The sequence below is a fragment of the Physeter macrocephalus genome, chromosome 1, assembly GCF_002837175.3.
Source record: "Physeter macrocephalus isolate SW-GA chromosome 1, ASM283717v5, whole genome shotgun sequence".
In the NCBI taxonomy this organism is placed as follows: Eukaryota; Metazoa; Chordata; class Mammalia; order Artiodactyla; family Physeteridae; genus Physeter; species Physeter macrocephalus.
Window position 1 is genome coordinate 98,411,604 of NC_041214.2, and position 25,743 is coordinate 98,437,346.

The window sequence follows — 25,743 nt, forward strand, 5'->3', positions numbered from 1 at the left end:
CCTTGTCTTGTTCCTGATCTTAGTGGAAGTGGCTTCAGTTTTTCACCATTGAGGACAATGTTTGCTGTGGGTTTGTCATATATGGCCTTTATTATGTTGAGGAAAGTTCCCTCTATGCCTACTTTCTGCAGGGTTTTTATCATAAATGGGTGTTGAATAAGAGGTAAGAACTCTTAAAGATGGTAGTGACAGAAAGAAAAAGAGGCGAAAAAGAAATTAAGTTTTAATGAGTATCTACTGTCTCTGGGAACTATTCATCAGATTCACAAAAAAGGAAACTAGAACATCCCAAAGTAGTGAATATCTACAGTTAAAAGCAAATTTGTTATTATTAATTAATTGTAATTAGTATAATGGTTTCCTAAATAGTTACATCCTCTTTACATTTTAGTATTGTCTTCTTATGCTTCATTGTATCTTGCCAGCACATTGCCGTTGGTGTAATAGCTATCAAATTAAACTCTTTACTATACTTTTTATTCTGAGGAGCTGGTACTCATTACAAAGGGAAGGCACCCTTCCGGTATTTGTTGTCTCTCTCTCTGTCTCTCTCTGTAGCATGAGATAGAGTTCAACTTTATGAAGAACCTAAGGATGTCAGTTGACTAATTGTATTTGGCTTTTCACTTATGGCTTTTCACTTATTAGTCCTTTGAAAGCTCTTCAATGGTTTTGAAACTATGTGCTAAAGAACACTGACATTCCAGAAACTGAACTTAGTGGTTCTGCTGCTAAAATGTAATATTGGCATTCTTTTACTGATTTGTAGAAGGAAAATATTACTGAATAAAATATAATTTTATTGATTGAAGTTTGTCCCATAAAACATTCTCAGATTTTTTGATGTCGACACCATTTTTTTTCTGAATTAAGATCTAACAACCCAATGTAGGTGTAGGATAAATACAAAATCACATAATCAAATATTTAGCTTCTTATATTTGGATTATATTATTAGAAAAAGAGTACTATGATTATCCAGTGCTCTGCTACCTGAAAACTTTTGAGAACTTACGTCTTGGATTGTAATTTGGAAAAGTTACTTGTGTCTTATCCAGAAAGGAAATTAAATCTATACAATTAAATTGATTGAAATTACTTTTAAACTTTCCTTCAGCTAAACTTCATTTTGAATATGTTTGCCTCAAGTTTTATATTTTCAACTTCTTAATGCAAAATATATTTTTTCCAGGTTAGGGAATAATTTCACATTCCTGCTAACCCAAATTCTGTCACTTACCTTTCTCCATTTGTCCCTGAATATATATGTTTTACACACACCCCCCACCACACACACAGACACTCTTCTTTTCTTCCAAATACCTCTTATTCTTAAGGTGCTTTAAGATATTCCTACTCTGACTCCTTGATGGAAAGAGGGATAGATTGCTCAGTGACCAGTGATTGGATTGTGGAAGGGGGATGTCAGACATCTGACAGTTTTGGAATTTGTTCTTTTGATTAGCGAGAATCTAACCTTGCCATGCTCTAACCAAGGTATAACTAGCACATGCAGTTCATATGTAGCCAGCACCCCCTTTTCCCATGCCAATGGCTGATAGCTCTCATCTGTGACAGCATTTAACAGTCCTCTAGGTAGACATTTCATTAGATAAGTGTTGAACATAGGGACAAAACTTTTTCATTATCCCTGATGTGCAGAGAGTGACTTGATAACCTGCCCTTAGACTACCTGGAACTATATCAAGACCAGGGATATTGGTTAAAAAAACTAAACTAAAATAAAATAAATGGTTTGAGCCTCTAGTCTTTTAAAGAAGACTAAAGTTTATTGCTATGTTGTCAGGAATGACCACTCCAAACTTTTGTGACCCTTAATCTTTCCGATACCCAGCCACGTTTGCAGTCATATATGCTCATCTATTCACTTACTCTCAGAAGTATAGAAAGATAGGAAACCTCTTCTTAGCATGGTGATTTTATGTCATATCCAAAGGGAGTCTTTTTGTGAATAGGCTTAGGTTCAACCAACCAAAACGAACCTATCTGCCCTGACTGCCAACAGGCTGATTTTTGTAGGTATCTGTGAGTCTACTCTAGGCTGTTGTAATTCTGATATTTTCTTCCTGCTCTTTTTCTTCCACATGGTCTGATTTGATGGATTTCTGCCTATGATCTCCGTGTGCCGCACTCTGTTGCCTTCTTGTTTGCTACATGACTTCCTCCCCACGCTTTCCTGCCTTCACGTCTTCCCTGTGGTTTCCTCTGCCCCTGAACACAGCAGGTCGGACAGTGTTGCCTGAGAGCCACTACTAAGTTTGCCTTCAGGTGAAACCATCTGTCCAAAGGCGGTGATTTGAGGTGCTTAACTTTTTTCACCTTGAAATAGCAAGGTCTTCTAGACCAGGAACCTAAAGTTTCATCAGTACCTGTTATGTTGAGATATCGATATAATCGGGTTTAGCACTCAGGAAACCAACAGTAACTTAGAGTAGTATGCAAGGAAGGGGAGGTTGAGGAGATGTGAGAGCCTAGTGAATTTTTGAAGACATTCCAAGACCTCCTGCTTAGAATTTACCCAATTATCTTCTGAAAACTTGGACATTATTGCTCTCATCAAGATATGGATCAGCAAGTTTAAAAGACCACCTAACATGACCTCAAATGAACCCAAAGACTGTTAGTGTGTTTTATACCTATTCCAAGATTGACTTATTTAAAGATGTCATAAGCCATGACCTTTTTATCCCTATCTGCAGCTAATTTCACACCAAGACTTAGGTATTGGTGAGAATGATTTTCTGTCTCAGTGTTACCTCCAACATTTAGACGCACTAAGCCAGAGCATATTCAGTGTGGTATTGAACTGTGACTCCTCTTTCCCTAGCAGTGTCCTTTTCTTCCAGTCCAATCCTTCCAGTTCTTCAGAACCTCTTCCCACAACTACCTATCCTGATTGCCTGCAGGCTGACAAGTCCCTTAGGTGTTCATTGAGAATTAAGACATTAGCTGATAAAAGGTATAACCACGTGCATTGATATTTACATTGTAAAAGGAGTCTTAATGGGAAAATAATTAAGCTTTAATGTTTGATATCTTTGAGACAATTTATCCTGCCTGGCAGCCTGTCAAATCTCACCACACAGTCAGCCCCTGCTTTGCATCACCTTATCTGCTTACACCTCACTCTGGCCACATGTAATTTCAATGTAACTCTACAACAAGACTACGAGATTAGGGGGTAGGATAGCTCAGAATCCTATGTAACATGATCCAAAGAAATTAAGTCTCTCATCTGTTTACAAATTAATTTACTCTTAGAAGATCTTCTAATCCTTGATAAGGTCAGCAGCCATCCATCTGTCATTCTTCAAGTTCATGTATAGATAATCCACTGATCAAAAGTGCTTTTATAACAAAATTCATGCATAATGGAGGTAGGAAAGGCAGTTTGCATTTTCTTGTCCAACTTTGTATGTAAATGACCTATTCTTTGTGATTTTTACAATATGAAAATCTAGCGATCATGCCAGGCAAAACATAATGAACTGCAGGAGAGAGAGGAAAGTAAAGGACAGTAGACAATTGGGCTGGGACCTAGGTTTTGTTTAGAGTTCCAGGCAGGCCAGCAAGTAGTCAGCATTGGCTTTTATCAGGAACCTAGTATCTAGTACTTCTACACAAGATGGACATTAGTCCTAGGAATAGAGCTGAGACTTTTTTTTTTTTTCTTGCGGTACACGGACCTCTCACTGTTGTGGCCTCTCCCGTTGCCGAGCACAGGCTCCGGACGCGCAGGCTCAGCAGCCATGGCTCACGGGCCCAGCCACTCCGCAGCATGTGGGATCCTCCCGGACCGGGGCACGAACCCATGTCCCCTGCATCGGCAGGTGGACTCTCAACCACTGCGCCACCAGGGAAGCCCAGAGCTGAGACTTTTAAAATATGATCTAATGGTTAAAACCAGTAGGGTTACACACAGACATCTTGGCTCTGCCATTTACTCTCTGTGTGATGTTGGGCAAGTTTCTTAACTTTGCTAAACTTAAGTAGCTTCATTTGTAAATAAAAATTTTAAAATATGCCTACATAGACAGATGAACTAATGTATGTAAGGAGCCCGAGTGTCACAAAGTGGTACTAACAATAAGAGGAGTTGTTAGCTCAGTGATGGGACTTGAGTGTCAAGTTCAATGCAAAATATTGATTCTTCTCTTGATAATTCAGCTTTTCCCCTTCGATCTCCCCTGACGTAAAAACTGGATTGATCCCAAATCCCAGGCGAAGGTTAAACCTGTCAGCTGCAGTTACTTGAAGTCCCTTGAGAGAAGAAGAGGGATGTGCCTCTGAATGTCAGACTACTAAGATCAGCTGAGTGGGTACCAAATGTAGGTGTGCCCAAGCATCACCTCGGGAGCTTTATAAACACATGGATTCCTGGGCCTCATCACAAGCAGTTCTGACTCATTAAGTCTGTGTAAGGTCCCAGTGATCTGCCTGTATAATAAGCTCCCAGGATGGTTCTTACATAGGTGGTCTATGGATCACACTTTGAGACACACTGGAATAGATGCTGGCAGGAACCTGAGATAAGCTGATCGCTACGCCTGGTCACAATATTTGCACAATTTTTCTAAAGTGAAAACAAAAGGGAAAAAACATTGATTCACATAGCTATTTTTTAAATTTCAAAAATAGCAGCAAGAGTTTAAAAATTTGTCGAGCAGACATGATCTTCTGCAAATATCTGATGCACAGAGGCCATTTGTAAATGGTATTGAGTAATGTATTTGACAGCATATTTGACTGAAGTTTATGAAATACACAGAAAATGTGTTCTAAGGGGTAATTTTTAATAGTCTTTATAGAAAAGTCTATGGTCTCCCTTCAGTGAAGCCATTTCTAGGTAAGAGTTATGGTCCAAGTCGCCTGCTTTCTTAATATGTGATCCTTGGATAGACTCCAGAGCCTCTTAAATAAATGGATAGTAGCGTACTGAGTAGAGAGGCTATCTCAGTCAGTTCAGGCTGCTATAACAAAGTATCAAAGACTGGGTGGTTTAAACAACAAATATTTATTTCTTATTGTTCTGGCAGCTGAGAAGTCCAAGATCAAGATGCCAGCAGATTCAGTATCTAGTGAGAACCCATTTCTTGGTTCATAGATAGCAGTCTCCTTCCTGTGTCCCCACAGAGCAGAAGGGGCGAGAGAGCTCTCTGGGGTCTCTTTTATAAGGGCACTACTCCCATTCATGAGAACACCACCCTCATGATCTAAGCATCTTCTAACGGCCCCACATCCTAATACCATCACATTGAGGGTAGGATTTCAACCTATGAATTTTGGGAGGACACATTCAGTTCCTAACAATATGCCTTGCAATTATCAAGTGTCTTCAACAAGCATTTGACAGTTTCGAGATTGAAATCCATTAGTAACTGAATCTTTGTATATACAGTTACCTTGTGTGGTTGCAGTGAGATCCTTGTAAGGTAAGAATGGGAAGTGAGGGAGGAAAACCTTCTAAGCAGACTGATCAGCTTCCTAGAGTGAGGAAATGGCTTCGGCACAGGGCTGGGAAGTTGTCTGATATAAACAAATGATTGAGTACATTTATGTGCTTGGTTGAGATACAAAGTTCTGTGCTATATACTGTGGAAAAAATTACTGACCTTAATATTTTTTATGTGACAGGTATTAGTACCTGCTCTCTCCATCCATAAAAGGTCTCTATATAGATCCTATAAACTGTATACTTTTAAGGAAGTAATTTTGTGGTTCTTACCTGTTAGGCCCTAGGAGGCCTAAGCCAGTAGTGAATTTAGAAGTTCCCAGGGAGAAAAAAAGATAAGCTGAGTTTTGCTTGGGCTAAAGGAATATAAAAGAAGAAACACACTAGAGCAAAGGATGGGTTCTTTATACCTGATAACTGAGACTTCCTTAACTCTTCTGGAAGACTCGTAGTTCATATCATTATGGAAAATCAGGTTGGGATTGTTCTCAGAATGTGCAGGTCCAATGGCTATGATGATAGCAGGGCACAGAGATTTCTGGGTAGTGGTGCTGCATCAAGGCTAGTAGGCTATTAATCAGTGATAGAAAGAGAGGACTTCGAAGCCTCCAGCCTCAGAAGAATGGAGTTATTGACAACTAGATTATGGGTCAAGTTCATAGTCTAGCCCTACTTTATCCCCAGCTGGGGACTGGAGTGCAATCTGAGTGCCAGCAACAAGGACCAAAGAGCAGTCAAGCAAACTGGTACGTAGGGTGGAGAACAGGAAAAGAAAAGGTATCTGACTGTGCATACAGGTGCCTTCCACCTTCAGGGTCAGCATGGAAGTCTAGACCCCTCTCAATAGTGGGCAAAGAACTTCTAACGATTGGCCAGGCTCGAGTCTCACTGCTTCGCGGCGGAGTGGGCCTGCAGGTCACAATTCTTTAATAGACACAGTGCAGGAGGTAGAGTGAAACATACAGTACCCACGTACAGTCATTAAAACTCCTTATTGCCAAGCTAATTAGAGAATTGCTCTGATTTTATGTGGTATCAACTTCCTTGCTACCATTCCTCCTGTCATTTGGTATTGGTGTCTTATTTTCCTATTAATTCTTCTTTCATTATGCCAGAAATAGAAAAATCTCAGAGATTTTATTTTTCATTATGAGAAACCTGCCCTGAGGATACAGCCACAAGGTTGGGTATGTCTTTCCCCTGTACTGAAATTATTAAATCCAATTCCATTTTTAAGAAACTTTTAATAAAAAAGTAACATATAATCTATGTCAAAAATTCAAGCAGTATAGCAGGGCATAAAATGAAGAGAAATTCCCTGACCACACACTTCTGGCTCTCCTAATTCCATAATCCAGAAGTCAGACTGCTACTAATATTGGGTAGACATTGTGTATATGTAAGCAAATGTGTTCAAAAGCATATATATGGGGCTTCCCTGGTGGCACGGTGGTTGGGAGTCCACCTGCCGATGCAGGGGATACGGGTTCGTGCCCTGGTCTGGGAGGATCCCACGTGCCGCGGAGCGACTGGGCCCGTGAGCCATGGTCGCTGGGCCTGTGCGTCTGGAGCCTGTGGTGCCCCGGTCCGGGAAGATCCCACATGCCGCGGAGTGGCTGGGCCCGTGAGCCATGGTCGCTGGGCCTGTGCGTCTGGAGCCTGTGCTCCGCAGAGGGAGAGGCCGCAGCAGTGAGAGGCCTGCATACCACACACACACACAAAAAAAGCATATATATGGAGATTAATCCTTTGTCAGTTGTTTCATTTGCAAATATTTTTTCCCATTCTGAAGGTGGCCTTTTTGTCTTGTTTATGGTTTCCTTTGCTGTGCAAAAGCTTTTAAGTTTAATTGGGTGCCATTTGTTTATTTTTGTCTTTATTTTCATTACTCTAAGAGGTGGGTCAAAAAAGATCTTGCTGTGATTTATGTCAAAGAGTGTTCTTCCTATGTTTTCCTCTAAGAGTTTTATAGTGTCTGGCCTTACATCTAGGTCTTTAATCCATTTTGAGTTTATTTTTGTGTATGGTGTTAGGGAGTGTTCTAATTTCATTCTTTTACATGTAGCTATCCAGTTTTCCCAGCACCACTTGTTGAAAAGGGTATCTTTGCTCCATTGTACATTCTGGCCTCCTTTGTCATAGATTAGGTGACCATAGGTTCATGGGTTTATCTCTGGGCTTTCTATCCTGTTCCATTGATCTATATGTCTGTTTTTGTGCCAGTATCATACTGTCTTGATTACTGTAGCTTTGTAGTATAGTCTGAAGTCAGGGAGCCTGATTCCTCCAGCTCCATTTTTGTTTCTCAAGATTGCTTTTTCTTCGGGGTCTTTTGTGTTTCCATACAAATAGTAAAATTTTTTGTTCTAGTTCTGTGAAAAATGTCATTGGTAATTGATAGAGATTGCACTGAATCTGTAGATTGCTTTGGGTAGTATAGTCATTTTCACAACATTGATTCTTCTAATCCAAGAACATTGTATATCTCTCCATCTGTGTCATCTTTGATTTCTTTCATCAGTATCCTATAGTTTTCTGCGTACAGGTATTTTTGCCTCCTTAGGTAGGTTTATTCCTAGGTATTTTATTCTTTTTGTTGCAATGGTAAAAATATGCAAACAGCTCATGCAGCTCAATATCGAAAAAGCAAACAACCCAATCAAAAAATGGGTGGAAGACCTAAATAGACATTTCTCCAAAGAAGACATACAGATGGCCAAGAAACACATGAAAAAATGCTCAACATCACTAATTATTAGAGAAATGCAAATCAAAACTGCAATGAGGTATCACCTCACTCCGGTCAGAATGGCCATCATCAAAAAATTTATAAACAATAAATGCTGGAGAGAGTGTGGAGAAAAGGGAACCCTCATACATTCTTCGTGGGAATGTAAATTGATACAGCCACTATGGAGGACAGTATGGAGGTTCCTTAAAAAACTAAAAATAGAACTACCATATGACCCAGCAATCCCACTACTGGGCATATACCCAGAGAAAACCATAATTCAAAAAAAACACATGCACCTCAATGTTCATGGCAGTACTAATTACAATAGCCAGGACATGGAAGCAACCTCAATGTCCATCAACAGAGGAATGGATAAAGAAGATGAGTTACAGATATACAATGGAATATTACTCAGACATAAAAAGGAACAAAATTGGCTCATTTGTAGAGACATGGATGGACCTAGAGACTGTCATACAGAGTGAAGTAAGTCAGAAAGAAAAAACCAAATATCATATATTAACACATATATGTGGAATCTGAAAAATTTGGTATAGACAATCTTATTTACAAAGCAGAAATAGAGACACAGACTTAGAGGACAAATGTATGGATACCAAGGGAGAAGGGTGTGGGGGGAAGAATTGGGAGATTGGGATTGACATACATGCTCTATTGATACTATGTATAAAATAGATAACTAATGAGAACCTACTGTATAGCCCAGGGAATGCTATTCAATGTTCTGTGGTGACCTAAATGAGAAAGAAATCCAAAAAGGAGGGGATATATGTGTACGTATAGCTGATTCACTTTGCTGTACAGTATAAACTAACACAATATTGTAAAGCAACTATACTTCAATAGAAAAAGCATATATATGAATATATGCATTTATGTATGTATATAACTTAACACAAAGCAGATATACTATACATAGTATTTTATAACAAATATATCTTTTTTATGACTAGATAGCATTATATTACATGAATGAAATTTTCTTAAGTGAATACGTTTATTTGAAAAGCATGACACATAGTAAGCACATAATAAATACTGGATATAATAATGTGAAATATTTTGTGATAATCTTTTCCTTGCTTTGCTTTGTAATTTTACAATTATACAGCATTCATGGAAAAAAACAGGTTAGTTTTGCTTGCCTGTAACTTTCATAGGAGAGGATTTATACTGTATTGATTGTTTTATTTATTTCACACCATATTATGTTTGGGAGATTGCCCATGTTGCCACGTAGAACTGTCATATTTTCTTTGCTGTCTGGTATTCTGCTATATGAATATGCCACAATCTATTTACCCTCTACACAGTGTGGGTGCTTCCAGTGCTGCTATGAACATCTCTGCACACAAGTGGAATTGCTGGATAATATGCACATCCTCAGCTTTAGTAGATATTGTCAAACTGTCTCCCAAAATAGTCAGTTCAGCCTACTGACTTTGAAAATTCAACTTTTTAAGGAGTTTGGCCCTTTTATGTGATATATATTTTAAATACATTTTTCATCTTATTATTTATGTATTAACTTTGTTGATGAAGGTTTTGTACTGTGGAAAAGTTTTTACTTTTTATAGGTAATCAAACTAATAAATCTTTTTTTCTTCATGGCTTCTGTGTTTTATGACTTGCTTAGAAAGGTGTTCCCTTCTTCAATATTATCAAACTCTAGTCTTTTCTTTTAATACTCTTGTAGTTTAACTTTTAATTTTGAATCACTTGACTTACCTGAATTTGTTTTGGTGAATAATATTTTTTTTCAAAATTGGAATAGTCTGTTGTTTCCAACACGATTCTAGCAACAATAAGAGAGAAAGATAATTCAATAGGTAGTTAATTACAGTATTGACATACAAAACTATGTTTTTTCTAAATATGACTAATACCAGTTAGATAATGACAAAAGAACCCTATTTGCTAGAAATAAGAAAATATAAAATATATGAGAATAAGCCTAATGCAAAATTCTCAGGACTTAGGAAGAAATTGATGGATAAAGAAGACTTAAATGTGGTATCTTATTCTTGCATAGAAAGAATCAAGATTGTAAAGATATAGATTTAACCTATAAATCTAATATAAACCCAATAAAAGACCAAATATTTAGTTTTTGTTTGATTTAAAAGATGATTCTAAAGTTCATGTGAAAAAAATAGGTGAAACCAATCAGGAACATTCTGATAAATGACTATTCATCTCTTTCATTAAAATGTATTAAAAGCTATGGTAATTAGCATAGTAAGAGATTGGCCTAGGAACAGTCAAAAGGAATCCAAAAACAGAACAGAATCAAGAAACAAACCAAGTTGTAATTAGGAGTAGCATTTAAAATCATTGAGAAAATATGATTAATAGTATTACTAGAACTAGTCCAAGTATATATGAATATAATTCCTGAAGCCTTTAATCCATTTTCCACTTGTGTGAAATAAAGTCAATGCTTTCCAAAGCTGTTTAATTTTATCTATCCCTGATGAGAATGTGAGTTCCATAAGAGTTAGGAATAATATCTTTCATCTACTTCCTCTGTTTCTTGTACTTCCTGTTTAAATTACTGGCCGGCACATGGTAGCAATAGGTATTTGTCAAATGACTGCATATAAATGTACTTGGAAGCCATGCTCTACTCTTCAGATCATAATCCACTTGCATATGTATTTTTAAGTATTTAGGTCTTATTATACCAAAAATGAATATTTTGAATTGTTATTCTTATTCAGCATTGAGTTGCCCGTCTCTATCCCCTTTACTCCCTTGATGGTTAATTCCTACTTTTTGTCTATAGTTATCTTCTTCTGTTTATAAAGACCTCAGAAAATAAATGAACAGGTAAAGAAATGAAGTGTTAAAAAATAAGTAGTTTTATTCTTCATCTATATCCAGTTGTTTAGAAGAAATCTCCACTTGCATGTCCTTTAAGCATCCAAATACAACATATGGAAACTCATTTTATGACCCACCTCCCCACCACATAAAAATATCACCCAGTCCACAAATCAGTCAAACCAAGAATTTCGGGGTCATCCCTTTCCCTCACTTGCCACTTTAATTAGAGTTCAGTGTGTGAAAGTAGCGCCCACCCATCAGGCTAAGGCAGTCTTGTGGGCTTTCTTCATTCCAATCATTTAAACCACTGTGGTGGCCTTTTTCTCTCCCCTTGTTTTTATTTAAAAAGAAGTGGAGGAAACATCCTATGCAGTGCTTTTTAAATGAAGTGACTTGTCAAGTCAGAGGCTGTGGCAGTAATCTGAAATGCAGTAAATTTAGCGACTCTCACTTGCACTGACAGCCTGTCATGCGCTTGAAACATAAATAGCAGTGGAGACAAATCGCTGCTGTTTTCTTATTAAGCGTTGGCCCACTGGCCTCATAACGTAGCCTTGCAGGAGCGCCTGGGCCCAGCCTGGGAGGGCGAATGCTTTCCAGAGCAGGCGCAAGCTGCCTCCCGGTCTCTCCCACTCCACCTCTCCAGTGTACCCGCAACGCTGCAGCCAGGACCCTCACCCCCACTGCAATCCATCTGCTTCACAGAGAGGCTGAAAAACCCCAGCCAGGACTGATGGGTGCTGGTCCCCGAACTGAACGTTGATGGAGTAATTCCTAATTCATACACTTTGGTCGAAAAGCAAGAAGCAAATTGCCAGACTCCTTACCTGCTTAAACTATTTTCTCTCTTTCTTTTTTCTTTTTTTTTTTTTTTCCATTTTCATCTTATTCACTGGGTTTTTATTTTTTAATTATTTTCTTAATTGAAATATAGTTGATTTACAGTGTTATGTTAATTTCTGCCCTTCAGCAAAGTGATTCAGTTATATATATATATACTATCTTTTTTACATTCTTTTCCATTATGGTTTATCACAGGGTATTGAATATAGTTCCCTGTGCTCTACAGTAAGACCTTGTTCTTTATCCATTCTACATATAATAGTTTGCATCTGCTAATGCCAAACTCCCAGTCTATCGCTCCCCTCCCCGCCCTCCCCCTTGGCAACCGCAGGTCTGTTCTCTGTGTCTGTGAGTCTGTTAAACCATTTTCTTTTCTGGCCTACCCCGATCCCTACCCCCCACTTTTCTCTCCTACTTGTTTACTGACTCTAAGCAAGAACAGTTCTCTAAACTGGATCGAAAGGTTCTTTCAGCAGTGAGGCTAGCTGAAGAAGTGAGGCTGAGATTTGGGGGTGAGCCCCACTAAGGTCACTGCAACATCAGGCCTGGGATGAAAGGACAGAGCGCCAGATGGGGTCATCACCTGCTTTGTTTTAATTACCTTTCAAAGGCTTCTCGGCAGCCGCAAAATTATGCCCAGCAATCCTTGCACAGTGCAGTTGCCCTGCTGAGTTTAACACATTCACTTACAAAATGCCAATTGATTTATGTGACTCTTGAAAACAGCAACCGCTGCTCTCATCTCTCTTGATATTTAATCCTCAGCCATGGCAGAATCGCTAATGATAGGTCGTGGAAGACCCCTACAGTTCTGATGACAATGGTGGAAGATCTTGTTTGTTGCTGCCTCTGACCAGCAACTCTAATCTCTGCCTCGCCCCCTTCTTGGGAAATAGTCTAGAAAACAATCAACACCTGCAGGAATTTTTATGTCTATTTTATTCCAAAGGAGTCTACTGGGTATTTTGGGGATTTTTTGTCCAGTTTTACCTCTTTGCCTCTTCTTCCCCTCATCCCAGAATAATAAAAGAGAAGACAGTGATTCCTTGCTTTATGACATGATGCTACATCATACAAATGTTCTGTAGTTCCTACTATGGTGGCTTGAATTACTACCAATGTATATATTCCATGTTTAATCTACATTTAGCCCTAGTCTTTTGGCAGCTCCACATTTTTGAGTGCCTATGAAATGCACTCCCCGGGATATTTCAACCTGATACCAACCATGTCAAGAATGAAACTCATTATCTTCACTCCAAAATAAGCACTCTATCCTGATTTTCCGAATGGTACAAACTGCATTCAAACCCAGGAAGTCACTAGCTTTCAACCTACATGCTGTATTTAGGATACATTTCTTTATATCCAAAAAACCTCAGGTGGACTACATGAGACCCCAGGGCAGGTGAGGGTCCAAGGATGTGCACACATTCCCTTCTCCTGCCCTCATAGACATTGCCACTCTTTCACACTGAGTCTAGACTCGGCCTCAGCATCCTTCTCAACGTCATGCTCCAGGTTGCCACTGCCAATTAGTCAGGCTTGATGATGACTATTTGACAACCTTGAAGAGCCATCTCCGCTTTCACAGCAGTTCACAGGGCAGCTTATTACAATACCTGTTGGGACTCAGTGCCGAGAAACTGGCACCAAGAGTAAGTGGTGTTATTTCTGCCCTTCAGCAAAGTGATTCAGTTATATATATATATACTATCTTTTTTACATTCTTTTCCATTATGGTTTATCACAGGGTATTGAATATAGTTCCCTGTGCTCTACAGTAAGACCTTGTTCTTTATCCATTCTACATATAATAGTTTGCATCTGCTAATGCCAAACTCCCAGTCTATCGCTCCCCTCCCCGCCCTCCCCCTTGGCAACCGCAGGTCTGTTCTCTGTGTCTGTGAGTCTGTTAAACCATTTTCTTTTCTGGCCTACCCCGATCCCTACCCCCCACTTTTCTCTCCTACTTGTTTACTGACTCTAAGCAAGAACAGTTCTCTAAACTGGATCGAAAGGTTCTTTCAGCAGTGAGGCTAGCTGAAGAAGTGAGGCTGAGATTTGGGGGTGAGCCCCACTAAGGTCACTGCAACATCAGGCCTGGGATGAAAGGACAGAGCGCCAGATGGGGTCATCACCTGCTTTGTTTTAATTACCTTTCAAAGGCTTCTCGGCAGCCGCAAAATTATGCCCAGCAATCCTTGCACAGTGCAGTTGCCCTGCTGAGTTTAACACATTCACTTACAAAATGCCAATTGATTTATGTGACTCTTGAAAACAGCAACCGCTGCTCTCATCTCTCTTGATATTTAATCCTCAGCCATGGCAGAATCGCTAATGATAGGTCGTGGAAGACCCCTACAGTTCTGATGACAATGGTGGAAGATCTTGTTTGTTGCTGCCTCTGACCAGCAACTCTAATCTCTGCCTCGCCCCCTTCTTGGGAAATAGTCTAGAAAACAATCAACACCTGCAGGAATTTTTATGTCTATTTTATTCCAAAGGAGTCTACTGGGTATTTTGGGGATTTTTTGTCCAGTTTTACCTCTTTGCCTCTTCTTCCCCTCATCCCAGAATAATAAAAGAGAAGACAGTGATTCCTTGCTTTATGACATGATGCTACATCATACAAATGTTCTGTAGTTCCTACTATGGTGGCTTGAATTACTACCAATGTATATATTCCATGTTTAATCTACATTTAGCCCTAGTCTTTTGGCAGCTCCACATTTTTGAGTGCCTATGAAATGCACTCCCCGGGATATTTCAACCTGATACCAACCATGTCAAGAATGAAACTCATTATCTTCACTCCAAAATAAGCACTCTATCCTGATTTTCCGAATGGTACAAACTGCATTCAAACCCAGGAAGTCACTAGCTTTCAACCTACATGCTGTATTTAGGATACATTTCTTTATATCCAAAAAACCTCAGGTGGACTACATGAGACCCCAGGGCAGGTGAGGGTCCAAGGATGTGCACACATTCCCTTCTCCTGCCCTCATAGACATTGCCACTCTTTCACACTGAGTCTAGACTCGGCCTCAGCATCCTTCTCAACGTCATGCTCCAGGTTGCCACTGCCAATTAGTCAGGCTTGATGATGACTATTTGACAACCTTGAAGAGCCATCTCCGCTTTCACAGCAGTTCACAGGGCAGCTTATTACAATACCTGTTGGGACTCAGTGCCGAGAAACTGGCACCAAGAGTAAGTGGTGTTGATATACAAAGGACTTTAAACAAATAAAATGTCCATGGAATTCCATGCTTACACACCCTGTTTTCTCAAGAAAGGAAGTAAGGAAAGATGGAAGGAAGAAAGCTTAAAACAAATTTTTTTTAAAAATTTATTTATTTATTTATTTATTTGGCTGCATTGGGTCTTCGTCACTGTGCACAGGCTTTCTCTAGTTGCGGTGAATGGGGTCTACTCTTCGTTATGGTGTGCGGGCTTCTCACTGCAGTGGCTTCTCGTTGCAGAGCACAGGCTTCTAGGCACGTGGGCTTCAGTAGTTGCAGCACGCAAGCTCAGTAGTTGCGGCACGTGGGCTCTACAGCACAGGCTCAGTAGTTGTGGCGCATGGGCTTAGTTGCTCCGCGGCATGTGGGATCTTCCTGGACCAGGGATCGAACCCAGGTCCCCCACATTAGCAGTTGGATTCTTAACCACTGCGCCGCCAGGGAAGTCCCGAATTATTTTTTTAATGTCATTTTACTCAATACCTTATGGGAGCCAGAAGGCTCCACTGTGTCTTCACTGGGATGCAGAGATACTGAACATAGCAAATCCAGAATCTTCACACCACCCCTCACACACTAGCCTATGTCCTGCTGTCATATCACGCTGCTCATTTCTCCTGCATGGAGAACTCTATTTCGGGCAGGATAACCAGATTGCCACACCCTTTTACAATTGGCTGGCTCTGATTCTCTTCACTTGTGTTTTTCAACTTCCTGAAATTTCACTCCTCCCTGTAAGTCTTTCCTAATGTAAGTGCATTCTACACTGTTCCTGTAGCTCCTCTGCTGTTTCTTGGCATTCATGTGCAACCATCATTTTATATTGTTTTTGGAGGGACCTCTCTAAAAAAGTGAGTGAGTCTAAACTTTTAAATACCAGCTTTTTTCTCATGTATTGCTTTATTTATTTCTCTTGATGAGGAAGTTAAGTAGACAAATCTTATAAAAGCTGAAGGCTGCCTTTTTTACTTTCTTTATGTATAACTGAGCTACACTGTTTTGGAAATTCCCCAAGTGTCCCGTTCTCAACCTCACATTTATATTCAGAAAACAGAAATAGAGCCGATTCTGAGAGCTAAGAATTCAGCTAACTAGAATCTCTAATGATAAAAATAGTCATGCCTAGTTGGGAAAATGGGCTCCAAAAGTCAACAGACCTGGTTTAAACCTCTGCTCTTCCTTAATATCATTATAAACTCAGGCAAGTTCCTTAAAGGTCCTCTCTAAACCTGGATTCCTCATCTTAATGGTATTGTGAATTAAATAAGATAATGTCTGAGTCATTTAGCAAAGTACCTAGTGTGTGTTTATTAAGTGGTAGCTCCTTCCACCCTTACTCTGCAAAATTTCTTGAGCACTCCAGCATCCAGCATCATGCTGTGCACTAGGGGTACAATGATGAGCAAAACCAGATGTGGTCCCTACAATGGAAGGCTAGCTGTCCTTGACAGAGTTCCCCTTCAGAGAACTAAACATAGAGGATCTTGATTCCAAACCTAGAATCTAGGGCAGAACAGTTTCTGAAAACTGACACCAAGTAGGGGATAATGGTTAAGTATGAGTACAGTAACAAAATGCCATGGCCCAGGACTGAAAAGGATGTGTGGATGGCAGCTTCCGGTTGGATGCTGAGCTCAAACTATGTCAGCTAGCTGACTTTTTGCATGTGAAAGCAAAAGCACAAACTGTAATGAATTGGATCTCTCTGGATGCCAGGACCTTCTTCATTTGGCCCATGTTCATTCTTAGAGCCAAAGCCAGTTGTGAATCCTTCCTGGCATTGTGCTTTCCTCTGATTTCTGGGTACTAACTACACCCTTTGGGGCTAGAGAAGGCATGGGGGCAATTTGCATAATCCACACCCTGTTGTGTCTTACTATTCAAATAGGGAACATTTCTACAGCAGAGTAACCAACCCCCTCCCTTCCATGTAGGCTCAAATATCTTAATAGTCAAATGCCTCTGTCTCTAGAGAATTCTCTATTCTTTCATTTCTATTCTTCTAACTCTTCCTTATAATCATCCTCATTGTATCACTTCTCTCAGTTTTTTCCCCCTCATTCTCTTCAATACATTGCTCTCCCCTGTGTCTCCTTATTCTCCTGTGATTGCTGCTCTGACAACTGTGTCCACTGCCTACCCTTTCCTTCTTTCAATCATGGATCATTTACCACTCTTCACCCCTCCCTTGATGGGTGTTTTGTTTTTTGGGGTTTTTTTGTGGTACGCGGGCCTCTCACTGTTGTGGCCTCTCCCATTGCGGAGCACAGGCTCCGGACGCACAGGCTCAGTGGCCATGGCTCACGGGCCCGGCCGCTCCGCGGCATGTGGGGTCTTCCCGGACCGGGGCACGAACCCGTGTCCCCTGCATTGGCAGGCGGATTCTCAACCACTGCGCCACCAGGGAAGCCCCCCTTGATGGGTGTTGAGAGGTGGGGATGAGAAGCGGTTTCCACTTTTGGACAGAAAAGTTGTCAAACACTAAAGGGTCTCTCAGGTGGGATGTGACACCGAGAAACAAAAACGTCAAAGGATCTAGAGAGAGACATGGCTGGAAATATAAAAAGAACCTCATCACAAGTATTTTTTCTAGATTTCTTGTGTTTCTTTCTCTCTTCCTTTTTTTAGCATGTCTGTACAGAACGTGATGTGCAAAAAAAGTAGGGAAAGGGAAAACAGGAACAGGTGAGTATGTTCTTAGGATAAAAAAAAACCGAAAACATGAAATGTACTGTAAGAACAGAAACTTGTTACAGTATTTGAAGTTAGCATAGGAAACTTCAAATGGCATCATTGATTTGCGATCCTTTTTTCTTTTATTTTTAGATGTAGAAGTTCATAGCTGGCTTTTTCTCACCCTCTTCACCCGCCTTTCCAACCACAGAGTCAACAAACACACACATACATACATATATACCCTACAAGACAAGTGCCACTTCTTTGCTTTTCATTCATCTGTCTATGTGTTTGTATTTATAGCCAATGTGTTTACAGTCACTTATAAAATATTCGAATTTAGGTGAGTAAAGGGAATGTCAACCCTGTTTAAAACCCATGTTCCCTTCTGTAAAAGGATGATCTACACAGACGTTATAAGACTCTTCTCAGAATAGTGGAGAAAAAGTGCTTCATCCATTTCCTAATATATAAGAATCCTTGGAATTCTACTTTAAAGTCATAAAACACTCAAATTTAACAAGTTTTCTAAATCGCATTTCCTGTATCTCAGATAAAGGAAAAGAAAGACAGATATCATAATGATTATTAGGGTAGCAGTCTTTTTTATTTTTTAATTCCAAATAGGGTATTGGATGCCATACCCTGGAGAATTTTCAAGAATAAGCCTGCTGTGTTTAGTGAGCAAATATTTGGGTGTTAGTGAATTGACATGTTGTTTCCTAAAAGTTAGAGTGAATGGTTATATGTAAATAAATAGCTGTATGTATGCGTGTGGTTGCGGGGAGGAGGCAGCAGTGGGAGAGAGAGAGAGAGAAAGAAGGAGAGAATGGGAGAAAGAGAGAGACACGAAGGAAAGGTATTTCATTTCAAATGGCTGCTTGCTTCCAGACGCCGAGTTAACCTTGGAAATCTAAATAAATCCACATCCTGGATGTGAACTCTACAGGATTCACCAAAGCACGGTCCCTGAAGGCACTGTACTCAGAAGGTGGCACCTGGCATACTTTAATTGGCGTTATTCCTGGCTGATTTGCCTCTACATCAGGGAACACAGAAGAGAACACTTTCCTCTTGCCACTAGCTCGAGGCCCTTCTTTCTGACTTATGAAGAAATATTAAAAGAACTAATATGTAGAACTTGAGTAAACAGTGGCTAAGAGGCGATATGTTAATTATGTGAAGAGTTTGAAACGTGCATACACTGAGGAGGATGAGAAATTATTGAGCTGAATATTGCCAGGAGACACAAAAGCACAGTAAGCAAACGGAGATTTAAACTAAACACTAGATTCCAGAATAAATATAACACTCGGCGACGTGAGCAAGCTTGTGGAAACGGGTTGAGATGTTTAAAATACCAAAATATTGAAATTTGCATTTCAGGTAAACATTTAAACAAGGGCAGAAAATAACAGATAGGAACAAGAGAAGGGCCCACGTTAGCCATACAGCTTTATGCCACCAGAGAATTTACCAGCAGGTTGAATGTCAGATTCTGGCCTAAGAGTCTTCTCTTGAGAGAGTATAGGGAGATGGTGACAGGACCCCTGGGTTGAGAACAGCTAGTCAGAGGGAACTGAAAGAATGGAGAACAGGTGCCCTGATGTGGACAGATACATGGGGGCCAAGGGAGAGGAGCAAGAGGACCTGAATGCATTTCAAAATTCTGCGACTCAAGATTAACGTGGTGGGGCTTCCCTGGTGGCGCAGTGGTTGAGAGTCTGCCTGCCGATGCAGGAGACACGGGTTTGTGCCCCGGTCCGGGAAGATCTTACATGCCGCGGAGCGGATGGGCCCCTGAGCCATGGCCGCTGAGCCTGCGCGTCCGGGGCCTGAGCTCCGCAACGGGAGAACCCACAACAGTGAGAGGCCCGCGTACCGCAAAAAAAAAAAAAAAAAAAAAAAAAAAGATTAACGTGGTGTATTCCATGCCTTGAAACAAGAAACTGCAGTTGATCAGATGAAAGGAATGGCGTTGTGCCCATTTCCACCTGGGGCTCTGCTGGTGTCTGTACACCTTCTCCTGAAATAATAAATCTGCATAGCAGATACATTCTCAGGACATGGCCAGAGATGCCCCGCCTAGCATTTCCACAGCAGAGTACTCAGCACACCCGTCCTTCCCCAGTAAAAGGGTATTTTGTTAGGATCCTTAAAAGGGAGTGGATATATACGCCAGCTTCTATTACAGAAAGAACAGAAGGTACAGAAAGTACCTTTCAATACTTGGTTCTCTTAAGCTAGATGATGTGTTGAATCTGACTCTAGTTTTTGCTTGTGTTTCTTAATTCAGTTCAGCTAACTCAACAAACATTGGTTGAGTAATGAATCTGTGCCAAACCCTGTGCTGTGCATGGGGATATTGCAAGACACAGTCCCCGAGGAATTTATAGTCTGGTTCTTTGACTTTCTAGCAACACAAAAGTATCCCTTTCCTCTCAAATCACTGTGGATTAATGAGAAATGCTCAAGTGAACCAGGAGAGATAATGTGTTGTGAGTAAAGTCTCCTGTGGGTGCAAGAAAAATAGACTAGCTTCTTGGCACTTCTTGTGCCAGGATAAGAGTTTCAAATGAGGAAGAATGACAAGGGCCCATAGGTATTGTTTAATATTTTAAATTTTTCTCAAGATTGTTGGATGAGGGAAGACCATCTAGTTTCTTTTACCTATATTTGGTTTGCATCTTGAAACTCCCCTGCTTTAGTGAACCAACTGTGCACATTGTATGCTGGAGATAAAGGTGGCCATCAGAGTGCAGGAGAGCTAGCATGGAAGAAACAAAAATGACCTTTCTGCCTTATGGGTGGGGCATTTAATGGAATACTCCCCCTTCATCCTCATGTAGTATTGGGAGAAATTCTTCCTAGAGACATGAGATTGAAAATTCATCCCACGAAGATTTGTTTTATTATCTGCTTATCGGGAAAAAAATGAGACGATGAATACCTACATTGGTATTCATGTAAGAATCTGAGGTCCCAAACCCAATAAATATTACTGTATTTTCTCTAGTTCATCTTAATGTCTACTCTCACAGGTGCCAGCTTCCCAAATGGGTAGGCCCTTGGTCGTTGCTAAAAATCATCATTCGCATGCCTGGAACTGGTTTATACCTTTCAGAAATTCAAAATGCAAGGTAGGGATCCATTACCCAGCATTTCTAGGTACTTCATGGGAAGTGAAAAGGATTCAGTGTTATTAGCCATCTCTAAGAAGACTGTACTCCTTCTCCCTTTCTTCTACTAACAACGCTGTACCTACCTAGGAATAAAGTTGATGGATGCAGGAGCAGGGCAGGGCAGAAATCCTAAACCATTCTGAACTCATCTTTTACTCTTTTTTATCATAATCCACCATTATTCTCAAAATCAATAATGCTGTCTTACTGTAAATCCCACCATTGCACTCCAGATTTTTAATGAGCTTTATCCTATTTTGGCCTGCAGTTGTCAATGTTGCCATTTGTCTTCAGGGTATTTATATTTAACTAGAAGATTCTTAGCATCACTTAGTTGGCATGACTCTCAGTTCACAGTTGCAAGTATGCTGGAAAGATCTTTTTTTCTCCTCCAAGTCCAAATTCTTCCCAGCTAACCCAGTAAAGTGGACTATTACCCTTTCTAAGATTTCTGTTTTCTTTCCTACCACATTCTACTTCTGTGGCATGAGAAGTTAGGTTTGACTACTCGCATGAGTGTGGAGAAGAAAAAAGGTGAAAACACAGGCAGGAAATAAGATGGCCTATTATAAATATTATGCAGCTATACCCTTACAAACTAATTCTAAACAGTTTTCAGTAGAAGCATGTGCTAGATAATGTGCAGGACTCCAAACCAAATAATTATAACTATTGCCTTTTTGTTGTTGGGATTTCAGAGTTTCCTCAAACTAGTGTTAGTGACAATTAACAGAAGACTTGAAGCTTGGAGTATTCCTGACGGTTGCGTTACAGAATGTTATCAAAGAGGCCCTAGGTTCTGTTGGGAACCCAGTTAACAGGCTGAGCTGACATATTTAGGCAGTGAATTTGTCTCTGTGCTGGCTGACTGTTATGTTGATTTGGCCATCAGGCAATTTCCAGAAAAGGAAAACAGCTTGTGGCATGCGAACAGAGCTATTAATTGGTACCATTTAGTGTAGGATGACCAGGAGCAAGTTTTCTCCATGGTGGCAGGACTGTGTTATTTAGCACCCTTCCAGCTGCTCTGTCCTAACTCAACAGCAGTGGGGTTTGTAACTTGAGGGTGAGGGAAATTGAATTTAGCTGATGTCTATAGACCTTTCTGGCCAAGCTCTTCCCTGCTCAGTCCCCTTTCCTCTTCACTTTCTCTTTCCCTTTTTTCTCCCCCTGACTCTCCACCTCCATGCCTCCATTTCCTCTCTGTCTCTGTCTCTGTCTCTGTCTCTCTCTCCAGAAATAAAATCTTTTAATCAGGGGAATTAAACAAGCCTGACTATCTTGACATTTCTCTATGAAAATGGAGACATTTTTGTGCAACTTTCTAAAAAGGGCCTCCAGACCCGTAATCCCAAGTGGTTAAGCCAATCATATTTAGCTACCTAGCCCTCCACTCCCACGTGACAAAATGAGCCATCAGCAATACAATCTCTTGGATCTGGTCCAAGGCCTGAAAGTCTCATTGATGATGTAGTTTGACACTGAACAAGGAAACCATAACTATAAGACAGGGTTTCGAACATGACCTTCATGAACACAATTCCACATAATCTGGGGGAGAAGAGTGACAGTTTCTTGAAGGGAAGCCACGTGTCCTAATAACAACTTTAGTTGAAAGAGTGCTTTGAAGCATGGTCTAATCGATGATTCAGCACTTCAATGGCTGCCCTTCTGAGCCCTTTACAACTTGCATGCCCCTCGCTGTGACTCCCACTTTGCTCTAAACCTTTAGCCAGTGACTGATGAGCGTGATGTATAAACACTCCAGCTTCTTGCTTCTTGGTCAGCACAGCATTGAAGTGGGACCTGTTCTGTGCCCAGAGCTCCCTGAGGGATTGAGCTGAGTTGCCATCTGTGGGATGAGACCTGGTGTTGCACCCCAGCTTGGCTCCTTTCTCTGCCAGATCCCATTTTCCCACTCCCCTACCAGTTTTTCCTGAGAACATTTCCTTCCTTAATCATTTTCAAATGACTTTTTGTCTTGGAGTCTGCTTCTATAGAACCTGACCTCAGACAAAGAACATTGTCAAATTATTGAAAAGCCATGTGGATTTATTGCTTCTAAAAAGAAAAAAAGAGGTGATCTCCTGCATATTTTAAACTTAAAAAAAAATCATGCAAACCTCTGTTTTGCAGGAAGAGAATTCGAAGGAGAAGAAGAATATCTGGAGATTCTCGGCATCACCAGGGAGCAGTCAGGCAAATATGAGTGCAAAGCTGCCAATGAGGTCTCCTCGGCGGATGTCAAACAAGTCAAGGTCACTGTGAACTGTGAGTATGGCAGGAGCCAGCAGGTGCCATGTGCCCAGGGCCCACCTCCATCTCCAGCGAGCTCTAAAGAGCCTATATCAAAAGAACGTTGCATTTCAAGCAGATGCTCCTCTAGTCAGGGATGCACATTTGTACATTGGACATATCCAAGGGCAGGACTTGGCCTCTGAATTTGATAAATCAACTGTACCAACTCTAAATATAACCTATAATGCATTCAACAATACACCCTGTCTTTTACTTAGACTACAGAATTAAGAAAACATGATCAGACGGCACTGGCACTTTAGGCAACCACTCTTCTAGTCTTTGTGGAGACCAAGGTCATACCACTTTGGAAAAAAAGCAATTCATAACTGCTTTAACTGGAATTTCCACCTTAATGTACTGTTTGTCAGAAGAGAATAATTCAAGACCATATTTTATCCTCTGCTATTGAACTAATTGGCCTTGGGAACAAATTTAAGCCACTGTGGTCAGATACCACGTGTCCCTGGTGGCTATAAGGGATACCTGATAAGTTAATATTGGTTATCTATTTGTCCCAAAGTATGGGCATTAGAAAGGAAGGTTTCACTAAGATACATAGGTAAGTGGGCAAACTTTGAACTTCTCAGATGAAAGGATCCTTAGATGTAGTTCAAAAGGATGGGGGCGGGGGCAGATCCATATGATGTGTCACCCAGCAAAGGAATAAAGAGAATTCATTTACCCTGTTCAGTGAGGAGTGACTGTCCACATCATTCAAATTCAAGTTTCACATCACATAATTGTGGCTAGTGACAGGGATAAAAGGATGTCCTGACAGGTCTTCCTTCCCGTGTGTTTAACACAAATACACAAATACACACTCCACACATACACATATACACACCTATGCACATATAACATACATACACACATGCACATACATCTTAACCCATATTTGAAAATATGCTTTGGATGGTGGTAAGTTACTTTCCGTTATCTTAAGCCTTCCATGCAGTTAAACTGTGTGCCGGTGATACTGTATAAAGCCCCTAGCAAGGTAGATATAATTGACTCCATTTTAAAGTTTGAAACACTAGAGCCCTAGGAGGTATAATTGCCTTTCCAAAGTGACACAGAAAGCAAGAGTAAGAAAAGGGATGCAGACTCCAGCCTGTTTGATTCTAAAGCCCATGCCCTCAGGAGAAAGAGAAAGAGAAAGAGAAATTTTCAATTCTTAGAACCTACTATGTGCAGCACTGATTAAGGGATTTACATTTGTCATTTAATCCTCACAGTAAACTCATGAAATCATCTTTAGTCTGACTTTAAAAATTTGTAAACCGAGGCACAAAGAGCTGAGGAAACTTGCCTTAAGTGACCCGGTCAATGCTGGACTGCACTATTTCCTGTGGCCTTGCTCCAGCCTGGCAGCCTTCTGAAACAGAAAGCAAAATCCCCTTCACACCCGACCTAGAAGAACCTAACAGATAGGATTCTGCTGTAGCATTTATGGCACTCATTTCCAAGAACAGGGGATGCAGTTGATGAGATCCGAAGTGCTTTTATCCTGAAGTGCGATTTTTTAAGTAATAGAGTTTTGAAATGCCAGTATTACTATTCTTTTCCAGTTCTGGGTATGTTTCAAAGACACGTTAATGGCCCCAGTGTTATAAAATGCTTTAGGACCTTTTTTTCACATGAAAGGCAATTTCTCTCGGTGTTTATATAAGTTTATAATTAGGTTAGTTAGCTTTTTTTATGTACACACAGCCATGCCATCATCTACCACCTCTTCTCTGACTTTCGGAGTTAAGATTTTATTTTCTCTTAATCGACCTGCATCTTCATTAGATTTCTGAAAGTCCAATCATGGAGTACATAGAAAATATTTATGGTTCCATTGTGTGAAACATCAAAGTGGTCTGCATTGCAGATGGTTCCCAAGATCAAAGCCAGCTGCCTGGGTCCTATTATTATTAGCACAATTATTCTGACATTGTTCCTTCTTGTCTGTCCCCAAAGTGTAACTTAGAACAGAAGAAAATACTGATAATTTTCAAGAAAAACCTTTTATAAAAATGTGAGCTTTTCCTAGCAATGAGTAAACCACAGAAGAATATGGACAGAGACTCAAGATTCTAAAATGACATGTCATAACAAATTACATAGAAAACTATAATGAGCTTAGTCAGCCAGTCTGTCCTAACCAGCAGCATCTAGCACATACCTGACCTTGTAAAAATTGCTCAGTAAATGTTTACTGAATGAATAGGTGAAAGAGTAACAGATAAACTCTGCTCTTGTAACATTTCTCCGAACTTTGCAAATTGATATATGCCACAAATCAGGAAGCATGTTCTAAATCAATTGTCCTTTGGAATCACCTTTTTATCAACACTTCATAAGCTTTGTTTCTATTATATTAAAACAACTAGCCAGGGCTTCCCTGGTGGCGCAGTGGTTGCGCGTCCGCCTGCCGATGCAGGGGAACCGGGTTCG

At 40.4% G+C, this 25,743-nt stretch overlaps 1 protein-coding gene across 2 annotated transcripts in view; it reads left to right on the forward strand.

Annotated features, from left to right (window-relative positions):
* Nucleotides 1-25,743, forward strand: part of LSAMP (limbic system associated membrane protein) — a 652,949-nt gene that overhangs the window by 587,256 nt on the left and 39,950 nt on the right. For both annotated transcript variants that reach the window (XM_024120416.1, XM_055085164.1), the window contains exon 4: nt 23,140-23,274. In XM_024120416.1, the coding sequence (XP_023976184.1) occupies nt 23,140-23,274 (135 nt within the window). The remainder of the gene's footprint in view (nt 1-23,139; nt 23,275-25,743) is intronic.